Source organism: Enhydra lutris, unplaced genomic scaffold (assembly GCF_002288905.1).
Source record: "Enhydra lutris kenyoni isolate GAN:26980312 unplaced genomic scaffold, ASM228890v2 scaffoldscaffold94, whole genome shotgun sequence".
NCBI lineage: Eukaryota > Metazoa > Chordata > Mammalia > Carnivora > Mustelidae > Enhydra > Enhydra lutris.
This window is the reverse complement of record NW_019154178.1, coordinates 2,062,620-2,088,052: the sequence shown is the minus strand read 5'-3', so window position 1 is coordinate 2,088,052 and position 25,433 is coordinate 2,062,620. Positions and strand designations below refer to the sequence as shown.

Here is a 25,433-nt window from a genome sequence, read left to right as displayed (position 1 = left end):
CTTTTGGGGAGAGAATGAGCTCCCCGTTCCTGGAGGCAAGCAAGCCTAGGCTGGGCACCCACCTGGCGGAACTCGGCCTCCTAGAGGGAGAACCATGGGCCCAGGGAGGAGGGAGCTCGCTGGCCCTGAGGTCCAATATTCCAACGTTGTGTGTCAGAGCCAGAGAGGAGCCCCCCACATGCCCAGTGCACAAAAAAGGAGTCGCAGTCCTTGGTGTGGGTGGTGTTTATCACCCCAACAGCCGGGCCTGGCGCACACCGCACTGAAACGGCCGCTTCAGCTGCCTCACTAGACAGGCCGAGGGGTGGAGGGGGGTGAGGTCTCCCTCGATCTCTGCCAGGTGCAGCCCCTTCCATCTCCCCACCTTCCACCACCCTGTCCCCAGGGCCGCAGACAGCTCTCAGCCTTTCTTGCAGCAGGAGGGGCAGGAGCTAGAAAAGAACTTCCCTACGGTAGCCGGTCGCCGGTCAGCATCTTCTAAAAGCAGGGCGTCCTCTCTCAGGGCTGGAAGCAAGTCAGGCCCGGCTGTCTGGCTCCTCTGCCCTCAGAGGGCCCTGGGCTTCCTCTTCCTGCTCCCCAGGCACCTGGAGGGCAGGGGTGGGGAGCAGGTGAAGGGGTAGCCCCGGGGGCTGAAGACCACAGCTGGGGTGGGAGGAGTCCCCCAGAGGAGAAGGAGTGGGCAGGAAGGAAGAGGCCGGCGGGATCATCGAGATGAGGCCGGGAGGGAGGGCTTGGGTGTGAGGGGCTGCAGGCACCTCACCTCCCAGTAAACTTGGTCCTCGTAGCACTGGGAGTCCGCAGGGGAGCTCAGGAAGGGCAGCTTCAGCAGGAGGCCTGGTGGGGGGTAGGGGCGGGTGTGAGGGGCTGGGAGGCCCAAGGGCTTCGCAGGACACCTGCCACAGACGGGTCACAGCCGGATTGGGGCAGCCCTACTGTGCGTCGGACCCCGTGCCAAGGGCTCAGCAAGGCCCTTCCCGGGTCCCGCTGCAGCCCTGTGAGCTGGACCTGACCCCCAGGGCATGGTGGAGAAGTCCCATGCCTCCCTCCTTCCTACAGAACATCGCAGACCCTATCATGACGCTGCTGTGACACAGCTCCTGAGCTCTCTGCGGCCTCCCGCAGGAGGGGTGCAGAGAGTGTCTACTGAGTTAGTAAGAGATTATGCGAGGAAACAAACCGAATCCTGTTGGGGCACGAGAATCTCGGGGGGGAGAGCAGGGAGGGCTGGGGATACTGAGTCATCGGTTTTATTTTGAAGGCCACAAGGAGAGAGTCGAGACGTCGGGAAGGACCGTCTGACCAGGCATCAGTGGGCAGTCTGCCTCCACGGATGGATCTGGGTTCCCGACCCCCGGCACCCTGCCCCTTGCCCCTGCTCCCAACCAGAGCCCAGCGGCCCCTTCAGGACCTGAGTCAGCCTGAGGTCGGGCTGCCCTCTGGTGGGTGGAGCGGGCAGTGCAGGGAAGCCACAGACACCAACTCAGTGCCTGGCCGGCTCCCCACCTCCTCTGGGCACCAGGAGGGAACAGGTGCCCACTTCCAGATGAGGTTACCCCCGAACTCTACTACCCCACCCCACCTCTGGCACAAAGCAGGTGCTCCCTAATTATCTGAGCCAATGAACGTGAAGGGCGTGGGATCCGCTGGCCGGTCCTCGGGGGGACAGCCCTCCTCTGTCTTCTGCGCCCCGCAGAGCTCCTGCTAGCCTCCCACCAAAGCCAAGGTCACTCACCTCCGAGGCCCCCACCCACGGAAGCAAATGTCAGTGTGACCAACAGCCCGAAGAGTTGGTAGATGGCCTGGGACGTGGCGGTGCGCCGGCCCGCGGCTACGAGCGGAAACACACTGTCCAGGCTGCAGGGAGAGGGGGTTGGGGGACACGGGGCTGGAGCCCAGGGCCAGGGCGCCAGTGCACTGCATGGCCTCATGCAGCCAAAGGACCTCGAGGGAGCCCAGAACACCCTGTCACCCTCATGGGCCCGCACACCCCTAGATGCTTTGAGAACTGTCTGAGGATCTCTTTTGGTCCCAAGGGTAATTACCTCTTCCTGTCGTTGTTCAGGAACGAATGAATGAAAACAGTGCTTTTTGTGTTGGTCCACAAAAGGAGGAAGAGAGTGAGTGAGGTCACCCTGCGGGGATAATGACCTTGGGGAGGGTCAGGGATGGTGAGGACTCACCCTTCTCCATAAGCTTCGTGGGTGGCCAACCCAGCCACAAGGACCCCCAGGAGGGCTCCCAGGACTCCAGGCATCCCGTGGAGGTTGTGGACACCACATGTGTCTTGGACTTTGAATTTTGCCTCGAGGATGGGCTGGAGGACAGGACACCTGTCATGAGTCTTGAGTGCCCCCCGCCCTGGGCTGTTGGAGATGGGGGAGGAAAGGCACTGAGCGCCCTGTGCTCTGCCCAGGGCCCCGGGAGATGTCTATACCGTGAAGAACTTGTATCCCAACGTGGAGACCGTCCCAGCCAGGAAGCCAGCTGCCAGGGCCCCAAAGGGCGTCAGCATCATTTCACCTGCTGTCCCCACCACAACCCCTCCGGCCAGCGCAGCGTTCTGGATGTGGACCTGGGGCAGCACCAGGGAGGGGCTATGGGAGGCCCTTCCAGATGGCACGCCCAGCCCAGCCCCACCCCGTCCAGCACAGCGGCATCTCCTGCCTCTAGAAGTCCCTCTGCCGACTGACCTCTAACCCTCCAGCTGTCCCGAGGTCTCCTCCTGCGAGGACCCTGCACATCTGGGCCCCAGGCCTGTGCTGCGTCCTGTTCCCTTGGAAAACGGGCCTTACCGGGTCTCACAATGCTCTTCCCCCGACCCATCCCGAGGCCTCCCCGAGGCCTCCACCCCTACCATATCCAGCCGGCCATGTTCCCCGACCAGGGCCGACAAGGCAAAGGTGCTGAGGGTGCTCGCCGTCAGGGAGTAGTACGTGTTGAGTGCTGTCCGGTGCTGCCCATCCCCCAGCACGGTGGGCGCAGAGTTGAAGCTGGGCCAGAAGACCCACAGGAAGATGGTGCCTAAATGGGGAGCACAGAGGAGAGCTGGGGGGTAAGCCTCCCGGGGAAGCATGCCTTCCTGAGGGAGCCCCCAACTTCCAGCCAAAACATCCATCCCATTTCACCACAGACCTGGAGGTGAGTGAGAAATGCAAAATCTGGGGCACCTGGGAGGCTCAGTGGGCTGAGCGTCCCCTTGGCTCCTTTGGGTCATGATCCCGGGTCCTGGGATCGAGCCCACAGTCTCTCCTCCCTGCTGCGCTCTGTCACTATCTCTGTCTTTCTTTCAAATAAGATCTTTAAAAAAAGAAACGCAAAGCCAGCCTTTTTGTGGGGGCATAGGCACTCTGGCCATTCTTCAGTGCCACCTACGAGAAAATAAAATCTCCATTTCCTTCCCCGCCTTGTTTGTGAAGATAGAGACGGGAGCAGGGGCCAAGGTAGAGGCATGTTCTTGGAAGGGGGAGGTGGTGGTGACAGTCAGTCCCAGCCGCTCCCAGGAGGGACCCATGACCTCTCCCTGTGCCCTGGGCGTGGGCAGGGGGTGGGCAGCGTGAGGGGCAGAGTCCTGGAGGTAGTAGGTGGGGAGAATGGTGGGGGGCAGCTGTGCTGGGCTGAGCCTGGCTTCTGACTTGGGGTGGGGGCTGAAGGGTTTTAAGCAGGGACTGGTGCCATCAGACTTGGTTTGGGGCTGGGGATGGTCTGGGGCGTGGGAACATCCCAGGACTGAGTTCCAAGAACATGTCGAAAACAGAACAAAAATAAACCCGCTGACAATGCTGAGCCGACCCCGGGCTCTTGGAAGGGAGAGCCCAGCAGGACCCCAAGGACTGTAGGCAGCACGCCGAGACCTCGCCTGGAGGTGGTCCTCTCCAGCCCCCGCAACCCTCACCCAGGCCGGCCTCACCAATCATGGCAAACAGGTCAGAATGGTAGATGGAGCCCTGGCGATGTTTGCTCTTCTCCAGCTGAGGCCGGTAGAGGACCCGAGAGAGGACCAGCCCGAAGTAGGCCCCGAAGGTGTGGATAGTCATGGAGCCTCCCGCGTCCTTCACCTGGGGAGGCAGAGCAGATGTGTAGGGGCAGCCGACTGCCCCCACCCACCCCACCCGGCCCCATGCTCTCCCCACTTGGATCGCCCTGCCCGGCCCCACTGACTCACCTCCAGGAGGCTGAGGAGCACAAACTCATTGATCCCGAACAGCACGGTCTCCAGCAGGGCCATGAGCAGCAGCTGAGCAGGCCCAGTCCTGCCCAGGACGGCGCCGAAGGAGATGAGCACAGCCCCAGCACAGAAGTCCGCGTTGACCATGCTGGGGATACCGGACAGAAGGGCGGGAGGGGCGGGCAAGGGTGGCCCCGGAGGCCCGGGTCAGGGCAGCAGGCAGGGAGTACCGGCATCTGGGCCCTTCCCTGGTGGGTGGGAAGGGCTCCCGTGGCCCCCGCTCGTGGACAAGGAAAGCAGTCTCGGGGAGGTTCTGGGACGTGGAGTGCGAAGCCCACAAGGGGCAGAAGAACCAGATCCTGAACCAGGAGGGCCCCTGAACCCCCTCCTTTGGCCGGGTGTAGGGGCGGCCGAGGGAGCCGGCAGCCCCTGGGGCGGCACCCGCAGGTCTGGGAGCCGACTGAAGGACAGGGCGTGGGGCTGGCTCTCCCCGCCAGGCAGGGGCCTCCCAGCTAGCCCAGGACTGGGGAGGAGCCGGGAGCCCGCCACTGCCCACCTCTGCACGCCCACATGGATGCGGCCCCCGTGCGTGGAGTGCAAGAAACCCTGGACGAGCGTGGACCACTGCAGGGCGAAGGCGGCCAGGAGGAAGGTGAAGCCCACGCCGCCGAAGCCGTAGCGCTGCAGGAAGGCCATGAGGAAGCCGAAGCCCGCGAACACCATGACGTGCGCGTCCTGGAAACCTGCGGGGGCGCTCGCAGCTGCTCAGCGCCGCCCACCCCAGCAGCCCTCGCCAGCCGGGGCGCCCAGAGGCTGGAGCCGACAGGCCCTCTGAGACCCCCCAGCTGCGGCGGGGACCCCCCAGCCTGGGTCACCCCCCCGCCTGGGTCACCCCCCCCCCCGGCTCACCCTGCTGTCCCCATGTGGGAGCTGGGAGCCCAGCCTCCTGCTCTCTCCTCCGCCGGTCTTCCCACACCTGACGGGGCCCTCCTGCCCGGGCTCTCCCCTGCGGCGGCCCCTGCCCCCCCCCGGGGGGGCTCCAAACTGGCTCCCCCTTCGCACTTCGTCTGATTTTCCCCTTTCTGCTGGAAAGTCCTCCTCCTTGTCTAACCTCCATCCCTCAGACTTCGGAATCTGTGCCTCTCTCCATTTTGAGGATTTTAAACTTTTTAAAAACAGTTTATGAAACAACTTTATTTATTTTGGGGGGGACATAGCTCCGATTGTGAACAGAGAATTCCTCAAGGATGGGGACGGGGACTGGGACAGGAACGGAGGGGCGGGGCTGCTGGGACACAGTGCCAACAGGGACCCCAGGATCTGTGACTTACAGAGGCTCGGGGCAGGGGGGTTCTGCTCTTTTGCGTGTTTCTTTCTATAATCTGCGTATGTTAATTTTATAGATGAATTGGTTGGATTCATCACACACAGTGTCACACAGTGTCAGTGAGGTTTCTGGGCAGGGAGACTGGAGGCTTTCTGCTTGCATAATAGGCAAGGCTGATAACAAACGTCTACAGGGACGCTGGGGATGCGCTACACAGCTGCGGTTTGCTTCGGGGTCCGTGTGCGCCTGCACCCCTCCCCCACTCCGTGTAAACAGGGTTTGAGACGTGACCTAGTGCGGCCCTGCTCGGTCTTCTGGGGGAATTCCGTGCAGTGTCTTTGGCTTTAACGGAGAAATGCTAGAGAAGGAGAGTCGTGAGTGTGGTCAGAAATGACACAGTGTAAACAAGCTGTTGAGAAACGGGGTCAACTCTGACCCCAAACTCCCCTTTTAGAGCTCCACGTGAGAAATCTCCCTTGGAACTTAGTCCTAGCAAATGTCACCTCCCCCAGGGCCCTCCCGGCTGCTTCCCCTGCATTCCCCTGACAGAGATTTACTAAGAACTGGGGCACCAGGCTCTGGGGACACGGCTGTCACGGCAGCTGCCACTGCACCTTCCCTCACGGAGTGCTCAACACAGACATCGAAGAACCAGGGACCCACTCGAGGAAGCCCTCCTGACCTCTGGAGAGAACACATAACTGATTGCATTTCCCTTTTCTCTTGGCCGCCTGGAAGCTCCGAGCCACACCGGGATTGCAGCTGGGACAACTGAGGCACTCATTCCTGATGACTACTATTCATTATTTGTGTTCTGCTTCTCGGCTTTTCTTTTCTCGTCCTCATTATGTGTTTGTTGTAAACGACCTCAGATCTCTTGTAGAGAGAGGGAGATCATAAAGGAAAAAAATCACGGTCCCCTTTTTGTTTCGTCTGAAGAAGCACTGACAGAGGCCAAATGTGTATTACCAGACCGTACACGCGATCCGCAGCTTCAGGAGAAGCAGATTTTTCTTGTGCTGGGTGTGGGCTGACAGGAAAGGAGGTTGCAAGCCCCTGGCAGACGGCTGGGTGGGTCTGGGGCTCAGCTGCCCCCCACCCCCAGCTGCCAAAGGGGTAAGGGTCTGGGGGTCCACTGCCTTTGCTAAATGTCCCCAACACCGTGCCACTTCTCCAGCCCTGTGCGCCCCCGAATCACCAGCTCTCTCCTCCCTCTCAGATTTTAAAACCCAGCAGAAAAGGAGAAGAACCCCCCGGAAGCCAGCCTGTACCCTAAGTTCTTTGAGGCCTTGCTGTCTGGCTTCTCTTCTCCTTGTGGAAAACAGTAAAGGGGTTGCCATGTCTGTCCTTTTGTCCAAGGACAGCTGGATGGCAAAGGGGGCTGGGTTGCTGGGCTCCGTGACCCTGACGAGCAGAAACTGCCCCAGCACTTGTCTTAACTGGCAATAATATTTATATCTCCTGCTCTGGGCTTGTTTTCAATCAAAACTCAGTCCCTTGACCTTTCAACTGGAGTCTAAACATTAAGAAAATCTCCTTCACAGCAGGACATTCCGCAGACTCTCCATTGGCTGTGGCCACCAAACCCATGCACCTTTGGTTGGAGAAAAGATAAAAGTCCCCTAGAGATACCCATTACCCCCCCTCCTTCCCTGACTGCTCCTGCCCAATCCACTCGTTGGCTCCTGAGCAAAATAACAAGGAAGAAGGGGACCGTTAGAGCTGGACTGGGTGACCACGGACAAGTCACTTAACCTCTGTGAGCCTTGGTTTCCTCATCTGTAAAGTGGGGCTACAAACACGCCCAGCAGAGGAAAGGGAGTGGTGACCTGGGGGTCCACCTCCTCTCACACTCGACTCCCTCCTCCTCCCAGAGGTCACAAACCACTCTGGTCCCAGTCACATCCCCCTTCCCCCATGTCTTCCAAGAAGATCCTGATTCTACCTGTCCTAAACCCCTCTCCCCAGAGCTAAGCTCTCAGAGGCATGTGACACAGGACCTGCCCATACCATTTTCTGAGACTCATTCTCATGGCTGTGGCTGTGTCCCCTGTCAACTTGTCTTTTCTCCTCTTTCTTATTTCCATGACTTGCCTCATGGGACAGGAGGAGTTGCCGCAGCTGGGCGGCCAGGGGACCTGGCTCAAGCCTGGCTGGCTTGCTGTGTGATCTTGGGTAGCCCCCTGAGCTCTCTGGCTGTCTCTGCCACTGAGGCGAGTGGACCAGATGGGCTCTGAGGGCCCCCCTGCAGCGAGAGGTCAGACGGACCCTCAGAGCGGCCGTGCCCTTGGCACCGGTTAGCCCCACGGCTCAACGCCAGCTGCAGAACTCCCTTTCATCTCCCGAACCAAAGGGCGGTGGCTACGCCTCCCTCTGGCCCTGACCCCTTCCCCTGGACTCAGGGGCAGGGGAAGACCCGGCTCATCAAAGCCCCAGGCTCCAGAGACCTCACCTTTCCCTCCGCCCCAACCTCCCCCCACACCAGGGTCCCAAGTCCACAGGGACGGAAACCTAGGACATCAAAGAGGTAGGATCCCCACTCCCATCCTTACTGCAGCCCAGGGAGAGCTGCGTGTTGCAGGAGAGCCCTGCCCCCCCGAAACAGAGGGGCAACTGGCTGGGGTGTTTCGGGGAGAACTCGGAGGCAAGCAGGGTGCTGAGGCCTTGAAGCCCTCCAGGAGGAGCAAATACAGGGTCCCGGCAGGCAGCTAGGTCAGACCCTTGGACAAGAGCTTACTTCCCTCAGCTTGAGGGCTGTCTCCTCCCAACTCTCTACCTCTCTGGGCAAATGCACGACCCAGGAGCCTGCCATCCAGGCGACTGTGGCTCACCTTGTGCAGACAGGGTTGAGGGGAAACATGGGAGGATCTGCAGCCCCCCTGCAGAGGACGGCTGGGGGTCTGGGGGTCTGGCACTTCTAGCTGGGGCCCAGTGCATCTCACCCTCTACGCCCTCAGCATCAGCAGTCTCACTGCATCGGGGTCGGGACTGGGAGAGGGTCAGGTGGGGACAGCCTGCCACCAGCTCAGCATAGGAAAAGCAGGGTAATGACAGACCAGGGTTTATAGAAGAGACTCCCACACTCTGGGCCTTGTTTGCATGTGCATCCCGAAAACTCAAGCTTCCTTCTTCCCATTGCCCAGACGGGGAAAACTGAGGCTGAGAGGAGCACTGCCCAGCAATGGTGATGAAGTCTGGAGAGCTGGTATCTTTGGTCCCAGCTGCCCAGGGCCTGAGCTGCAAGAGGCGGCCCCCAACCTTAAGAAAGAGGCTCCGTCCCCAGTAGGGGATGTTGGTTGGGAAGCCAGAGACCTAGTTCCTGCTCTGCCATTCACCTGATGGGTGATTACGGGCAAGTCACAGGCCCTCTGAGCCTCAGCTTCCTCCCCCAGGAAGTGGACTAATGACCCTGCCAGGCTTCCTTCTCAGAGCTGTGGTCAATGGTGGTGTCCTTCTCTCTCTCTGACTCCAGAAGGGCCAGCTTTGAGTGGCTGGGGAGGAAATGCCTCAGTGCCACCTGTCTCCACTGCCTTCATAGCGAGTACCTGCCATTACCACCTTCGGCACACCACTCCCTACCGGGAGGACTCTCTGCCTGGGATCAGGGTGGAGGCCCTGCAGAGCCCGTCTGGGAACAGCCCTGCAAAGCCCAATGATGCCAGCTGGGAGGGGAGACAGGGAGCACCTCCAGCTCGGATCTGGGTTTGAATCCCCACTCCCTCAACTCTGGCAGCCCAAACCTTAAGTAGACAACTAATCTCCTGGAGCCTGGGTTTCCCCATCCTTGTCCACGTCGTGGACTAAGGGAGATAATGCATGTGCGGCCCTCGGCACAATGCCGGGACACCGCAGACACCAGTGAAAGGCTGTCATTATGAATCTGGGGCACCTTCTTCTCCGAGAGAGAGAGTTGCCCTCCTGGGGTAGAGAGGCCCGCCGGAGACACCGCGGACCTTGGGGTCTTTGCTCCCCGCGCCCTTACCCGCACTCACTTGGGTAGCGAAAGTAAAATTCGTTGTCCGCGTGACTGTGGTTGCCCCAGTGCCAGAGGGCGGCATCGGTTTCGGGGTTGTAGCGGACAAAGACTGCAAAGAGGATGGCGGTGGCGCCCTGGAGGAGGAGGCACAGCAGGGGCAGCTGCAGTCGCTGGCCCGCGGCGCGGCGAGGGGACCCGGCCATGGATAGGGGCTTCCAGTCTCCGGCTCCGGCTCCGGCTCCGACTCTCGCTCGGGGCGCGCAGGGCCGACTATCCCGGCTCCGTGCGGCAGGCTCCACCTGGGCCAGGCCCCGCCCCTAGATAACAGGCCCCACCCCTGATCAGGCCCCGCCCACCGGAGCCAGCCCCCGGTCCACGCCGAGGCTCGGCCCCACCTACCGGAGCCAGGCCCCGCCCCCGGATCAGGCCTCGCCCACCGGAGCCAGACCCCGGCCCAAGCCGAGGCTCCGCCACAGCTCGAAGTCCTAGCCCCGGCAGGTGCGGAACCAGGGTGGCGAAGGCCTATGTCCGAGGCCTGAGGTGGGACAACGCCCGGGCGGGGAGGGGGTTATCAGGACCCCCAGTTCCTGTCTCCCTTGGCCCAGCTGCCTCTCGCGCTCTTCCGGTTGGGACAGGTCCTTGGAGATGGCCTGTGACCTGCCCTGATGGGGCACAGCTGAAGGAGCGGGTGGGAGTGGGGGCAAGAGAGGACCCTGCCCTTCGAACGTGGCGTTAGTTTAGAGAGTGTTTCCCAAGGAAGAGGCCCTTTAAGGCCCCGGCCTGGCCCCTCCGGGATTAACACCAGGGACAGTGGAGGGCTTACTCAAGTCTTCCCAACTGAAAAAGCCAGATGGAGAACGGAGGCAAAGAGACTGGCCAGGCATTGATGATTAACCTGATTGGGGGTGTCTGAGCCTCAGCAGCACAGTCCCTCCCTTGGGCCCGAAGCCTTCTGGGCCTCCTCCCACCACGGTCTGCATCCCAGCCTGCCCAGCAGCTGGCCGCGGTGACAGCTGGGCTCCCTGGATGCCTGCACAGGGATGAGGACACCTGGCCTCTGCCTCAGCAGCTGGAAAGAAGGGAAGCTAGATGGAGAAGGGTCTTAGCCCGGAGTCAGGAGCCGCTTCTAACATGGGCAAGTTCTACATTGGCTGGGGTCCTGGGAGACAGACAGTAAGAACACAGACTGACTGACGCCTACTGAGAGCCAGGTTTTGGAGACGAACCACATGAGCCCTCCCTCCAGGAGCACCTAGGAGGGAACTGAATTCCCACTGGGGTGAATGTGGGACCTTAGGAAGTACAGAGCCCAAGGGGGCCCAGGAGGAGAGGCAGCAGAACCCACGGGAGCAGGGATGAGGTTGGGCACAGACATGAGCTGCTTCCTGGGAGGTCGTGTCTGCAGGCGCTCTAGAAGGACAACCTAGAAATTGGGCATTCCAAGAAGGAGGAGGGGACATTTCAAGAAAGGGAACTGAAAAGATGGAAACCTGCCATGGGAGTGTCCAGGGTGTTCAGGGACTGAAGCTGGGGGTGGGGGGGGGTCTAGAAAGATCTTGAAGGCCCTGCTGAGGCACACGGCCTCAGCCCGTGGGCGTGGGGCCATTGGAGGGCTCTCACGGGTGGAAGACCCTGGCACTGTTGGTTCTGACACCTGAAGGCCACAAGGGGCTTCAAAGAAGAAAAGCCAACGGTCGTCTCAGTGGGGCTGGTGGGATGGGAAGCCCTCTGTCCTCCCCGCTGCCCAGCTGAGTCTGTGGGGGCTGTTGTGTGGGCGGGGCTCGTCCCTGTTTGCAAAGGAAGAGCTGCCGTTCCGGAGGCCGTGGCCGAGGGTCCCAGGGACCAGCCACTCCCCCTAGCAGGTGTCTGGTGGGGCTCCTGCCAGCAAGGGGGCTTGCCCCTTCTCAGGAATGCACAGGGACAGGTGTGACGGTGCCGTCCCTGACCCTCCTCCTTGCATCCCGTCTGCCTTTTGTGCAGCTCTCCTCCTCCGCACTTCCCACCGCCGACTTTAGCCTCCAGCCTCTCGTGGCTCTGGGCGACTGCTGGATTCTAGGGGTCCGCCTTCCTGACCTAAGTAAGTGCCCAGCCAAGCAGGCCTGGGAGGGCAGGGCTCAGCCTCCGTGGGACTGCTCCCGGCGGCCCAAGCAGGCTCTCTGGCCTTCCGCGGCCCCTGGCCCATGGCCCGGAGCTCTCTGGCACTACTTGGTCAGCAGGAAGGCTGTTTTCTAGCTCCTACTGCAGGGATGGGGGTGGGGGTGGGGGATGTCTGGTCAGCAGCCTTTGGATAATGATTCTCGGACCATTCATCTGGGATACCCTCCCGGAGCCAGCCTTCTGCCCCAGGGGTGTGGCTTGCTTCCTGGGCACTGTCTGGGAGTGGGGGCTTCTTTGGGTTGCCCAGGCAGGGTCTGGACAGGCCCTCATAAGCTGCAGAACTGGTGAGAGCAGGAAGGAGTGGGTTGGGCCCTCCCAGCATTTTCTGGGAGCCTGTCCCATCTCTGTCTCACCTGTTTGTCTCTCTTAGTCTCTGAAAGCCTCCGGATCTCAGATTCCCCCTCCACCGTGGTTCATTCATGTGTCCAACAACAATTCGCTTAGTCCCAACCCGGGCCAGGGCCTGGGGCCATGACCTAAGACTCTAGTCAACATGGGTAACACAGTTGGGTCCTGGAGGCCTAGAGAGACCTCTATGGGATCTACTGGATATTGGGAGGTCTAGAGGGCCAGAATAGCCGGGTCAGCCTGTTATGTAGACATCTGGGTTACATCTGTTTGCCCACCTGTATGGAAAGATCATTATATTTTAACAAATAGTGGTACCAGCCTGTGTCACCCCTGGCCCAGCAGAGGGCAAGATCCTGATAGTCCTCCCCTTCTGAGGGTCCCCCCGACAAGCCTCCACCTGCGAGGTCTCCCCTGGCCCACCACCCAGAAGGAAGAGGCTCCATCCAAACGCTCTCAGGGCCCCTGCCCTCCCCCTGCATCCTCTGGGCCTGGAAGCTCTGGTGGAAGGGGGCTTTGTTTCTCAGTCCTCCCTCCACCCCACACCTCCCCCAAGGGGTCCCTGAGTCTGTTACCTGCTCCCATCCTGCAAGCTGGGGGTCTACCCCATCTTGGACCTCCCTTCTCCAGGTTCCACTAAGCAGCTGGACACGTGGAGGGTGGCCAAGGGGAACTGCTGGGAGCTGCTTGCCCTGGCCCAGGGAGGCCCCAGCGGTCCTTGGCTTGGGCCCAGGGCTTGGGTTACTGAGTAACGGTGGGGTTGCCCTCAGGGGGGATGTAAATGAAGGGGCAGGATCAGGCTGCGGAGGACCGGAGGGCCGAGGGTGTCCTGGCCCTGGTGCTAACCCGTGCTGCTACCCACGGTGGGTCGGTCAGGGAAGGTTTCCCGGAGGAAGTGACGCTTGCGTTGAGATCCAGCCTGATTTCGCAGCTGGGGTGGAGGAGGGGGTTCTTCTCTTGCAGCGCTCTGGTATGAAGAGAAAAGAGGCCAGGCTAGAGAGCTCCTGGACGCCCATTTTCTGGGGCCGGATGAACCGCAGCTCTCAGACCACCCTGAAGACCACAGCCACGGCAGCACCGTGTAAAACATTGCTGTTTTTACCTCCACGGCATAGTGAAAATTACATCTGGCTTTCTCTGCCCAGGGCCTCACCCACTTAGTGTGCAGTAAAAGACAGATCACTTTCTTGATCTCAAGCCCCCCGTTTTTTTCATATGTTTAACACTCTATCTGCATTTTGGCGATGGGCCGGGTGCTGTGCTGGATTCTGGCGGACGTCTCCCCCACGCTCCCTTGCCACCACATGGGACAGAACCGCGCCCTGTTCTTGGGCCGCCAAGACAGAGGAGACGATGTCTCAGTCACTAAGGCTTGACGGTAGCCGTGTTTCCAAAGTACAGTCCTTGCCTATCCTGCTGGGGGTCTGAGTTCAATCCCCGATCAGTAAAAGTTTTGGGAGACAGCAAAGTGCAGGAGGGAAGGGCGTAGCCTTGGAACGCAAGGACGTAAGTCAGAGTCTCAGCTCGGTCGCAGAGATTTTGCACCAGTTGTTTACCAAGCCTCGAACCTCAGTTTCCTCGCCTGTTACAGGGAGGGACTCACCTCCCAGGGGCTGTCGTGAGCATCAGTGTCCAGGAAGCACGTGACCGGCCACGTGTCCTCAGAAGCAAAGCTCACGGTGATTACCGCTGTTCATAAGGAAACCTGCAAGTAAGCCTTATGGCCATTTCTTTGCCTTAGGGGAAATCTGTGCACTGCTAGGGACGTGGGGAAACTGGCCCTCAGTCCTTAGTTTGAACACAAAAGGAAGGGGGCGCCTGGGTGGCTCAGTGGGTTAAAGCCTCTGCCTTCAGCTCAGGTCATGATCTCAGGGTCCTGGGATCGAGCCCCGCATCAGGCTCTCTGCTCAGCGGGGAGCCTGCTTCCTCCTCTCTCTGCCTGCCTTTCTGCCTACTTGTGATCTCTGTCAAATAAATAAATAAAACCTTAAAAAAAAAAGAAAAAAAATGAACACAAAAGGAAGGGTGTTCATTTAATTCTCAAGTGCCTGAGTGGGCCCCTTTAAGAGGAAAGCCAGGAGGGAATGGGTCATATGGGTGTGACTACTGTTAAAGGGGGCCAGGACAAAACACCCTGTGTCCTTCCCCCACCCCCCACCGCAGCTTCTTTTCCTCAGTGCTCCCAAGGACTCCACCACCACCATGGAACCAACCAGAACCACGGTCCATCCTGGACCAGCTGGGAAAGCTGGCTCATGTCCTACTATTTCCCTCTGCGGGGAGTCCAAGGACTCCCTCTCCTAGCCAGCCCCATGCTCCCTGCTGGTCTTCCCCAAACGTGAGTTTTGATGAACACCTCTCTTCTCTGGAAAGGGAGCAACTGAGCAGAAATGTTCCCATATGAGCCAGGATGGAATGACTGGATGAGATTTCTGTCCGGGGCCTGGTGGGGGTCGTCCACAGCTGGGCAGGAGCAGCTGGGACGGAGGTGGCGAGCTGGTCCCTACCACCTGACATGGGCTCCTGGCTCTAGGAAGCTCCTGGCTGCAGAAGAGGAACTGGACTAGGCCGTCACACTGGAGAACTTCACCTTGTCCGGTGCACGCGTAGGATGCGGGCTGCCTGCTCTGGGTCTCTGTCCTGCAGGCCTGCCTGAGTCCGAGACCCCTGAGACCCAGGCAGGATGTGAAATCTGGGGCTCGTGATGCTGGTAAGCAAAATCATAGCCACTCAGTCCTTCCCTCCCTAGCTGTTTATGGAACCACAATTCACAAGGTCAAGCAGGCCTGGCTTTGCCCCTGGGGATACAGCAGTGAACAACAGACACTGACCTTGCCCTCAAGGAGATGCTTTTCTAGTGGGGGAGCTGCGGGAAACACACATAAGTAGCTCTATAACATGCCCTAAGAGGTCTGATGTAGACGAGGCCGGCAGGAGGACGGAGGGACAGAAAGGAAGGGGAGTGAGACTGGGCTGCTGGGGATGGCCTCGGGAGACTCAGGAGACACAGGCAGGGAGCCAGAAAGGAGCTCCTATGGACCCCTGGGCAGAGGGAACAGCATGGAGGGCAGGGCAGCTAGTGTGGCGAGCAAGGGGGTGGCGCACGGAGACGTGGGCCGCACATGGAGCGCTCAGGGCCCTGGTAAGGAGCACGACTTCTCTGTAGGGATAATGGGGGGCAACCAAGGAGTTAAGAGCAGAGGAGTCACATGATCCGATTTACTACTGTAAAGGAGCTTCTGGCTGCCTGGGGAGCACGAGCGTGCGTGTAAGTGGAAGCAGGCAGCCAGCTGAGCGGCCGGCACCATCCAGGCAAGAGCTGGTGGTCACGGTGACATGGAGGAGGAAGCAGTCAGGCTCCGGGTAGACTTGGAAGCTAGAACTGACAGGGTTTCCTGAAGGACTGGACATGGGGTGAGAGAGAATGGAGTCTAGATTCACGTTTGCATATGGATGTCCAGCTAGTCCAACACTACTGAAAAGACTATCCAGGGGCACCTGGGTGGCTCAGTCATTGAGCATCTGCCTTCGGCTCAGGTCATGATCCCAGAGCCCTGGAATCGAGTCCCACTTTGGGCTCCCTGCTCCTCGGGAAGTCTCCTTCTCCCTCTCACACTCCCTCTGCTTGTGTTCCCTCTCTTGTTGTGTCTCTCTCTGTCAAATAAATAAATAAAATCTTTTAAAAAAGAAGAAGAAAAGACTATCCTTTCTCCATTGGATTACCTTTATTTACTCCTTTGTCAAAGGGGAGCTGGCTATGTTTGTGTGGGTCTATGTCTGGGCTCTCCATTGTGTTCCGTTGCTCTATTCATCTAGCCTCTCACTAATACCATACTGTCTTGACTAGTGCAGCTTTACATTAAGTCTTGGAGTCAGGAAGCATCTCCAAGATGCTCCAATGTCGTTCTTCAATATTGCTATTCTGGGTCTTTTCCTCTCCATACATACCTCACAATAAGTTTGTCAGTATCAACTAAATAATTTGCTGGGATTTTGATTGAGATTACATTTAACCTATAGACCTAGTTGGGAATGGGGTGCCTGGGTGGCTCAGTAGGTTAAGTGAGTGACTCTTGATCTTGGCTCAGGTCTTGATCTCAGGGTTGTGAGTTCAAGCCCTGCATTGGACTCCACACCCAGTGTGGAGCCTACTTTAAAGAAAAAAAAAAAATCAACTTGGGAAGAACTGACATCTTATCAATACTAAGTCTTCCTATCCATGAACATGGACTATCTTTCCATTGAGCATGACTTAAACTTTTTTTTTCTTTTCCTTTTTTTTTTTTTTTTTTTTTTTTTTTTAACTGAGGGGCACCTGGGTGGCTTAGTTGGTTAGATGATCAACTGTTGATTTCAGCTCAGGTCATGATCTGAGTCGTGAGATCAAACCCCACGTCAGGCTCCATGCTCAGCGCAGAGTCTGCTTGAGATTCTTTCCCTCTGTCTCTCCCTCCCCAAACTGGCTTGCTCTCTCTCTTTCTCTCAAAAATAAAAACAAAGGGGCCTTTGGATGGCTCAGTCAGTTAAGTATTTGAATTCAGCTCAGATTGTGATCTCAGGGTCCTAGGATCAATGCCCATGTCAGGCTCCTCCTTCAGCAAGGAGTTGGCATCTTCCTCTCCCTCTGCCCCTCCCCCTGCTCATGCTCCCTCTCTCTCAAATAAATGAGCACAATCTTTTTATTTTTTAAAATATTTTATTTTATATATTATATATTATATATATATTATATATATATTATATATTATATTAAATAATTTTTATTTATTGGGTGCTTGGGTGGCTCAGTCAGTTAAGCATCTGCCTTCAGCTCAGGTCATGATCCAAGGGTCCTGGGATCGAGCACTGCATTGGGCTCCCTGCTTGGCAGGAAGCCTGCTTCTCCCTCTCCCATTCCCCCTGCTTGTGTTCCTGCTCTCTCTGTCTCTCTGTCAAATAAATAAATAAAATATTTTTAAAAGATTTTATTTATTTATTTGAGAGAGAGACAGAGGAAGAAGCAGACTCCCCACTGAGCAGGGAGCCCAATGTGGGGCTTGATCCCAGGACCCTGAGACCATAGCTTGAGCCGAAGACAGACGCTTAATGGCTGAGCCACCCGGGTACCCCAGCAAAAAAAATTGTTTAAGATTTTATTTATTTATTTGAGAGAGAGAAAGCTAGCATAAGCAGGGGTAGGGGCAGAGGGAGAGGGAGAAGCAGACTCCTCACTGAGCAAGAAACCCCATGCCGGGTTTGATCCCAGGACCCTAGGATCATGACCTGAGCTGAAACCAGATGCTTAACCAACTGAGATACCCAAGCACTTCAATAAAAAAAAAATAAATAAAAATAAGTAAAAAATAAATAAAAAACACTTTATTGAATATATTAGGCAAATAACACTGCCTAAATTTAAGGTGTACAATGTTACTTTGATACATTTATATACTGCAATATGATTGCCATTGCAATATTGTTGCTATATTCATTATACTGTGCATTAAATCGCTGTGGCTTAAGACTCTTTACAATTCTGTACCCTTAAATATAACTTTTTTGTGCCCAATTCCCTATCCCCTCGTAACCACCAGTTTACTGCTCTTTTTAGTTTGGCTTGTTAGGCTCCGTGAGTGGCATTGCGGAGTGCCGGCCTTTCTCTGGCGTCCCTCACTCGGCGTTGCGAGCTCCAAGAGCATTCATGTTGTTGCAAACAGCAGGAAATCCTCCTTTGTCATGGCTGAGCTGGACGGGGCATATGGACCACAGCCCTTTTATCCATCTGTCATTTGATGGGCACTTAGGTTGTTTCCAGATCTTAGCTACTGTACAAATGCTTCAGTAAACTTGGTAGTGCAGGGGCACCTGGGTGGCTCAGTTGTTAAGCATCTGCCTTCGGCTCAGGTCATGATCCTGGGGTCCGGGGTCTGAGGATGGAGCACCGCACTGGGCTCCTTGCTCAGCGGGGAGCCTGCTTCACACTCTTTCACTCCCCCTGCTTGTGTTCCCTCTCTCACTGTATCTCTCTCTGTCAAATAAATAAATAAAATCTTTTTTAAAAAAGATTTTATTTATTTGACAGAGAGAGATCACAAGTAGGCAGAGGAAGCAGGCTCCCTGCAGACCAGGGAGCCTGAAGCGGGGCTTGATCCCAGGACCCTGGGATCATGACCTGAGCCGAAGGCAGAGGCTTTAACCCACTGAGCCACCCAGGCACCCCTGAAACCCTCTTCTTAATCACTGCTTTCCCTCCTCTCCACCTCTGCAAACCAACCCAGCTCTCCCCCTGCATTTCACAGGAAGAGAAGGCGTCTGGGGAAAAGGAACCAGTCTTGAGAGTAATTTGCCAACGCATCTGTGAAAGTGACGATCCAGTGTGGCTCACGTGGCTGAGCTAAGCTCATGTGTCCTCTTCTCAAATACTGGAAATTTATGGCTGGACCTGACCCCTCGTTAAAACTAAACTGACTTCCCCGCAGAGAAATTTCTATGTGCCGTGTCTTGGTGTTTCAAGTTCAAAGCTGGTAGTCAGTCCTTCTCTGCTGGAGTCAGTCCTTCTCTGCAGTACAGCTCAGCTTCCCCCACTCCGTCTTGAGGAGATGGCCTGTCTGTTTCTACCCCCTCATCTGGCCAGCAGTAGTGTCACATCGGATTACATTATCAACTGATTTAGGTTTCGCGCCATTGCCCTTCCACCCCAGAATGCCTGCCCATGGTGTTTCCATGACCTTACACGTGCCCTGCTGCTCTCTGAAGGCTTCCAACGGCTCTTCAGTGCCTCCAATAGAATCAGAGCTTCTAGAGGCTGTGGTTAGTCCCATTGCCCGGGGAAAGCTGCCTTGTCAGATCTCAGCTCTCTCCATTCTCCCTCACATCCTCTGTTGGGGAGGAAAGCTTCTCCTCCTAATTTCTAGTGACTTATTCTCCTACCTCAAGGTCCTTGTCCAAGCCCCTCCACTGACATGAACCCCCCCTTACTTCATCTCCCTATGCCCCCACGCCCACCCCTTCACAGAGTCCAAGATGGGTACAGCTGCCCTCCCTAAAAACGCCCTCCCCTGCAGCCCCCCTCCAGGCCCCTCCAAGGACTGCTACATTTTGCAAGGGATTATCTTAGCTGCCTTGTTAGATGCTAACTATCCCAAGACGGTCTCCCGTGACACGCATCCCCAGTGACTCGCCCAGTGCTTTGCACCCGGCGAGCGCTGACTGTGAACCAGCCATGTGCAGGATTCCTATACACTGGGTTCCACCGAGGGCTTGCCGGGGAGAAAGCAGAAGACGCACACAGTGACTTAGTTCGGCGACTCATTTAGTGGACTGGGCCGGTGATTTAACAACAGGCTGCGGGATAAGGCTGGGAGAGTAGAGTTCTTGCTTCCCCGCTCAGGAGCCAGCTGTGTCATGGACGCTTGTAAATTTTCCAAAATAGCCATCTGCTGTTGGGCGAGCTGGGTCTGGAGCTGGAGATTGGCGTACATACACTCCAGGAGTCCCAGGCATTCCGTGGGCTTGTGGTCAACTCCTGAGGGAGAGCAGACGAGGTGCACTGGGGGCAGGAGGGAGACTCAGAGACCGTCCCGCAGCGGGGAGGGCTCCGGTCGTTCCTGCACAACTCAGCCCGCATGCACCTGTGCTCGGCTGTCACCTACCCGGCCACACTATTTTAACTGGAAAACTGTCACTGGGATTTGTTACTTTCTCCCTTGCCAAAATTTCCCCATAGTACTTGTGATCACATAGCCTATTCTGCAATCACTTGTTTAATGGTTGTCTAAGCCCCCCTCTAGAACATAAGCTCCGGGAAGGCAGGAAGCTCTGATTCGTTCGCTGTTCTATCCCCAGCACCTAGAAGTGTGCTGGTGTCTAAGTATTCAGAACATATTGATGAGTGAGTGAGACAATCTGTGATCCTTCCACAGCCTGGTGCAGCATGGGGTCAGCGGGGACCCGCAGTCCCTCCTGTTGTCTCACGTCACTTTGCTACTGTTCTCAACGACTGCAGCCGGCTCCTGGGTAACTCTGGCAGTGATGTGCCTATTTCTTGTGTATTTATTGGCCTTGGCTCCTTTGCTAAACTCTGAGGTCAGCAAAAACTGTTGTCATGACCTGTCATATAATCTAGTGCCTGGTAGTCTCCCTGCAGGTGTCCGAAACACGCACGGGTTTCCCCACAGGAATGGGAGCGACTGCCTACCGTTTCCTTCCCTGGCCGCTTTTTAATTAAAGTTACTAGCAAGCAATACAATCTTCCTTTCAGTCCCGCTTAGCCCAGTAAATATGCGAATAAGGAAACCAACACAAATTGGTAGAATCCGGAAGAAAATGCAATCAGTTGAATGAACAATCCGCAAGCTGCCAGCGACCCGGGGTTGGTTCCAGATCAACTGGGAGAGAGCTCAGGCCACTTCCTGCGTGCAAGCCCTCCCCCTCCAGCGCTGGGTCCCTTGGGGAACGCCTCCCCCAAATCCTTACCTGAGGGCGGCTTTGTTTTCTGGATGCTCAGGGAAGCAGCCGGTGGGGAACTTGCTGGAAGATTAATAAAGCTAGGGGAGGGTTTGGCTGGACAAAGAGGCACGGCGTTACTTTCCTCTTTGGCTGGAACAAAATCAGAGGCAACTACTCAGAGTCACTTCTCACAAGGGACCGCCTTCCTAACTCGACCCCTGCCTTTGGTCTATGAACACAGGTACCAAGGCCCTACGCTGAATAGCTCCAAAGGAAGTGACGTAAGATAGACAAAAAAGAAACCACAGTGGGAGTAAGGGAAGCCAAGCAGGGATGGGCTCAGCTAACATCTGACAAGTTCTCATGGACGAGTGCCACGTGCTTACTCTTGTGCTGGACACTCGCGCATCACAGGGTCTCGAACTCGTGGCTTCCTAGGGCCTATCTCTTTGGGAGACGAATAGCACACTGATGACGAAATATGAGCTACAACCACTTAAGGACTGGGATGCTTGGGTAGCTCAGTGGGATAGGCCTCTGCCTTCCACTCAGGTCATGGTCCTGGGGTCCTGGGATTGAGGCACATATCGGGCTCTCTGCTCAGCAGGGAGCCTGCTTCCCCCCATCCCTCTGCCTGCTTGTGATCTCTGTCAAATAAATACATAAACCAATAAATAAAATCTTTAAAAAAAAAATAACCACCCAAGGACCTAAATAATGCGCTTCTGACAATCTGGGTGAAAATGAGACCTTTGTTGCTATTATTGTTATTATTATCTCTAAGATTTATTTATTTATTTGAGAGAGAAAATCTCAAGCAGACTCTGCACTGAGCATGGAGCCAGGTGCAGGCTCGATCTCACGACCCGGAGATCACGAGCCGATCCTACATCAAGTCAGACCCTCAGCCGACTACGCCACTCAGGTGCCCCGAAAACGAGGCCTTGTATCTCATAGTTATCCTAAGTATGTGACTGGACGCAGAAATGGATGCTTCCGGAAAGGAACAAGAGCTCAAGACAAGTCTGGGAGTCAGGGAAGACCCCAGGCCAGGAGAGGGTATCTACCGGAAAAGATACCTCAAGTGGGGAGGAAAGAGGCTCGGGAGAGCAGGTGAGCCGTGGGGGGCCCTTCACAACAGTAAGTCTGAGACTTCAGGCTTTCTCCTGAATCCGGTGGAAAGCCACTGAGCCTTTTAGGATCAGAAAATGTGATAAAAACTCTATTTTATTAATTTACAGGAATTAAAAGAGGCTGGATGTGAAAGAAGTTCTTGAACGGGGAAATACATAATCTTTAGCACAAATAATTAAGTTAGAAGGAAAAGTGCATTTGTAGGGAGAAGGTCATGGGTCCCACAGAAGACATGGGTCAATTTTGTTTAGTGAGCAACACTTCCTCTGGAAAAACGACTCTTCTCAGATTCCAGGCCATTCTGGTTGGGACCGCACCAGGCCTGGCTCCCCAGGAGGAACGGGCCTGGGACCCAACACAGGCCAACCACGGTATCTCATTCTCCTTGGCCACGTGGCTGATCCAAGCGTAAGCACGAGGGGCCGGGGGGGTAGTGCACATACGGATCCTGCTGTCCAGGCAGCTTGCTTTCTTGGGGTCTGCTATGTGGGAAAACGTGAAGTTGGACAGAGGAAAGCTACTGAGTTTCCAGCACAGCACAAGGAGCAGACACAAGCAAGAGAGCATGGACAAGAGCGCAGGAGAGAGACGGACGGACAGCTGGCTGCGGGCACCATGTCCCTCGGTGCAGTCCCGAAGGCCCCCACTCCTGCAGGGCCTTCCTCCTGTCCTGCGACCATCTCAGCCTCCCTCCCAACTGCACAAGCCTCTGAATTTCCTTGTTTACCCAAGGAAGTCTGGGTTGGGTCCCATCAGATTAACGTAACTCACATTTTGGACATAGTGAATGAGTGGAGACCAGACAGTCCAAGTAGAAATGCCTAGAAAAACAGCCAGAGGTAGCACTGAGCTCAGGGGAAAGGTCAAACTGCCAGGCCAGCCCCAAAAAGGGATAAAGAAGGTGCAAAAGTACATCAGCTCTCTGGAGTGAAAAAATGGGAGAGCAAAAATGGGGCCTTGGGGAGCTCTTCCTCGGGAGTTTGAAGATGAGAAGGAAGCGGCCAAGCGTAGAGAGAGGCGGCGGATGGAGAGAGGCAAAGCGGCTGAGTCTCCGAGGGAGACTGCGAGTCACTGCCAGGCCGAGATCAAGGGGGACAGAAAGACGGACTCCGCCGGCTCACTTACACACCTAGGAGACAGCTCGATGCCCGTGAGCGTCCACCACTGACGATGCCACAGCAAGCAGACCCACGCGGTTGCGCCTCTCAGGGAGCTGACAGCCTGGCGGTGTAGACAGCCACTAAGCGACTGAGCATGTGTGTCATTCCACCGGGAAGTGTGAGAGAGCACCTAACCTAGAACCCATCTGGGCAGCCAGGGACTGTGTTCCCCAAAGCGATCCTGTCTCAGCCGGGATCTGGGGATGAAGATTAAGGACGGCTGTCTTCAGAAGAAACAAGCCTGGGGCAGAGGTGTGACAGGTAGGTTGAATGAAGGAAGACGTCATGTTCTTGTCCTTAACTCCAAGTACAACAGAGGAAGGGACCCCCCCCCCCCCCGGGCAGGGGGCAGAGAGTCCTCATAGCCGGGTGCCAGGCTGAGGTCCTCTCTACTTGGAGACTCACTGGGCCTATGAAAATGTAAATCTGTTGGGGCACCTGGGTGGCTCAGTGGGTTAAAGCCTCTGCCTTCGGCTCAGGTCATGATCCCAGGGTCCTGGGATGAGCCCCCCATCAGGCTCTCTGCTCCCTTCCTCTGTCTGCCTGCTTCTCTGCCTACTTGTGTTCTCTGTCAAATAAAATAAAATTAAATTAAAAAAGGCATATGAAAATGCAAATCTGTTTTATCCCCTACTACTCCTGGTGAAGGTGAAGGAAATTCGTCTTTGGGGATTTTTTAGGCTGCGTTTATGCATCTTCCAAGCCCTGCTGTAGGCCCCCCATCTCCTTTTCCCCACGTCTCATCTGTCATTTGAAGGCTCCTGCAGGATGGTACGAAGACAGAAGCTGAAACTGGGGGTCTCGAGATTATTGTCACCATTGGAAAAAAATCTAACTTTAACTTCCATGCAAATGCACTTCTCCACAATTCAGTCCCTTCCTAGGTTTAGGAGGATATATTTTCCACCAGGTTGGAAGGTGTGAAGGTGGGAGGAATACTGACACACAACGCACGTGAAGGAACCACACCTCCGACAATACAAAGGGGAAGGAGGCTGGGAAGCAGCATCGGGAAGCAGAACACAGAAATAAAGGGAACAGGTGCTTTATGGACATTATCTATTTTTCACGATGACCTTAAGAAGTAGGTAGCTTTCTTCACATTTTATCTGAAAAAACTTAAGTTAGGAAATTTGCTTAGGATTCCACAACTAGCCACGTGGCAGTGCTGGGGTTAAGTCCAGGCCTGGGGGCTCCATGGTCATGCTCTTTACCAGCCCCGACAACTGTGAAGACAGTCTGTTCTGTCTAAGCTGTGACACAGCCGGCCCCTCCGGTGGGAGTCATCTACTCCACCCACGGTTAAGTGGCTGGCTCTGCGGTCGGCTGCTCCAGGCACCTCCCAGTCCGCTGCGTGGGACTGCGCCACCCCCCTCTCCAACGGAGTATCTGTTTACTCTTCCCAACACTAGGTCTCCTGGAATCCCTGCACATGAAATCCTGTTCTAAGCAGTAAGAGGGAAAACAAAGGAAGAACAATGTATTCCCTCAACGTGTCCTCGAGCAACTATCATGTAACAGATCCAGTTCTAGGCACTGGGAATACAGCAATGTTCCCATTTATTTATTTATTTATTTATAAAGGAAGGTCTACGCCCAGAATGGAACTCAAACTCGTGACCCTGAGCTCAAGAGTCACAAGCTCTGCTGAGGGAGCCTGCAAGGCGCCCCAGCAACGTTTCCATTTGATGGGAAACCGTAGAACACCTACAAATACGTTCCACTTAACAGAGAGAACAGGGAAAAAAAAAAATACATACAACTAGAATCACTTTCCCAAATTCTGAGCAATTAAGGAGGCCTGGCTTTGGTGTGTGTGTGGGGGGGTGCAGGGCCTCGGACACACACCTTCTCCGCTGGGATGGCCAGCACGCTGCTCCATCGGGACACCAGCAGGTGTGGTGCCTGGGGAAGAATCACAGCGTTACAGGCCCGACAACCCGCGCTGTCACTACTAGCGACAGTTCGGGCTCTCTCCGGCGCATCTCGGGAGGCGCGCGCGGGAAAGCAGGTCCTGTTCTATGTCACGGCCAAAGGTGCGCGGCCGCGGAGTCGCCGGCGCCCTCACGGTGCTGCGCTAGCTCGCAAGCAGGTCTGTTACCGTTGCTCCCGCTCTTCAGCACAGAGCGGTCGTGGACTACGCCCAGACCTTCACGAAGAGCCTCCCGCGAGCGGGGCTTCCACCACGGCTCCGTTCCGCAGCAGCAGCCCCCTTCCTGCCCTGCGAGCCCCCGCCTCCCCACCATCTCCGTGGGCCGGGACTGGGACGCAGGAGGAGGGCGCTGGGGAGCCGGGACGGGAGCCCCGGGGGCGCGCTCCGGGCCGAACAGCAGGCGGGCGTCTGCGGGAAGCACCTGCGGAAGGAGTGCGGGGGGCGCGCGCGGGAACTCGCCGCGCGCCCCGAGAAGGGCTCTGCCACCCAGCCGGCCCCAGAGACCCAGCTCCCGAGGCGGCCCGTGCCGCGGCTCCTCCCGCAGCTAAGGCTGGAAAGGGCCCCCCGCAGCCCCAGCGCACCCCGCACGCCGGCCGGCTCGGGCACCTCACCTGCGCTGTTACTCCGGCCCGGCACCCACCCTCGTAGTTGACACACATGCGCGGTGGCGCGCCGGCCAACCGCCCCGGCCTCCGCGCTTGCGCCGACCTGCGCGCCGCACGCGGCCGGGAGCGGCCACCCTACTGCGCAAGCGCCCGCGCCCTCCCCGTGCCTTCACCGCGCGCTCTCCATCTAGCTTGCCGGGC

The 25,433-nt window shown here is 56.7% G+C and overlaps 2 protein-coding genes across 3 annotated transcripts; both read right to left on the bottom strand.

Annotated features, from left to right (window-relative positions):
• Positions 1 to 216: 216 nt before the first annotated feature.
• On the bottom strand, positions 217 to 9,702 carry LOC111138985 (Rh family B glycoprotein). The gene is made up of 10 exons (XM_022491041.1): positions 9,485 to 9,702; positions 4,722 to 4,908; positions 4,163 to 4,313; positions 3,908 to 4,055; positions 2,855 to 3,021; positions 2,435 to 2,572; positions 2,181 to 2,314; positions 1,733 to 1,854; positions 761 to 834; positions 217 to 584 (listed from the first exon to the last, which is right to left on the bottom strand). The coding sequence occupies exons 1-10, from the start codon at positions 9,669 to 9,671 to the stop codon at positions 516 to 518; spliced, it is 1,377 nt and encodes a 458-aa protein (XP_022346749.1). The 5' UTR covers positions 9,672 to 9,702; the 3' UTR covers positions 217 to 515.
• Positions 9,703 to 18,174: 8,472 nt separating this feature from the next.
• On the bottom strand, positions 18,175 to 25,108 carry LOC111138986 (TSSK6 activating cochaperone). Of its 2 annotated transcripts, none has more exons than XM_022491042.1 (3): positions 24,543 to 25,108; positions 20,428 to 20,550; positions 18,175 to 19,501 (listed from the first exon to the last, which is right to left on the bottom strand). In XM_022491042.1, exons 1-3 carry the CDS (start codon positions 24,574 to 24,576, stop codon positions 19,248 to 19,250), a joined length of 411 nt encoding a protein of 136 aa, XP_022346750.1. In that variant the 5' UTR covers positions 24,577 to 25,108; the 3' UTR covers positions 18,175 to 19,247. The 2 variants fall into 2 exon arrangements, with proteins under 2 accessions (XP_022346750.1, XP_022346751.1); XM_022491043.1 differs by having other exon boundaries at positions 18,175 to 19,477.
• Between the last annotated feature and the right edge of the window lie 325 nt (positions 25,109 to 25,433).

Bases quoted from the DNA above. Each gene is read 5' to 3' on its own strand.
- LOC111138986 (XM_022491042.1), bottom strand. From the start codon at position 24,576: ATGGAGCAGCGTGCTGGCCATCCCAGCGGAGAAG. The intron at 20,551-24,542 runs GTGTGTGTCCGA...ATTTTGTTCCAG, and splicing joins TGGCCATCCCAGCGGAGAAG to CCAAAGAGGAAAGTAACGCC. The intron at 19,502-20,427 runs GTAAGGATTTGG...TCCTGCCCCCAG, and splicing joins GAAAACAAAGCCGCCCTCAG to TGCACCTCGTCTGCTCTCCC.
- LOC111138985 (XM_022491041.1), bottom strand. From the start codon at position 9,671: ATGGCCGGGTCCCCTCGCCGCGCCGCGGGCCAGCGACTGCAGCTGCCC. The intron at 1,855-2,180 runs GTGAGTCCTCAC...CTCTCCCTGCAG, and splicing joins CACGAAGCTTATGGAGAAGG to CCTGGACAGTGTGTTTCCGC. The intron at 585-760 runs GTGAGGTGCCTG...CCTGCCCTCCAG, and splicing joins AGGACCAAGTTTACTGGGAG to GTGCCTGGGGAGCAGGAAGA.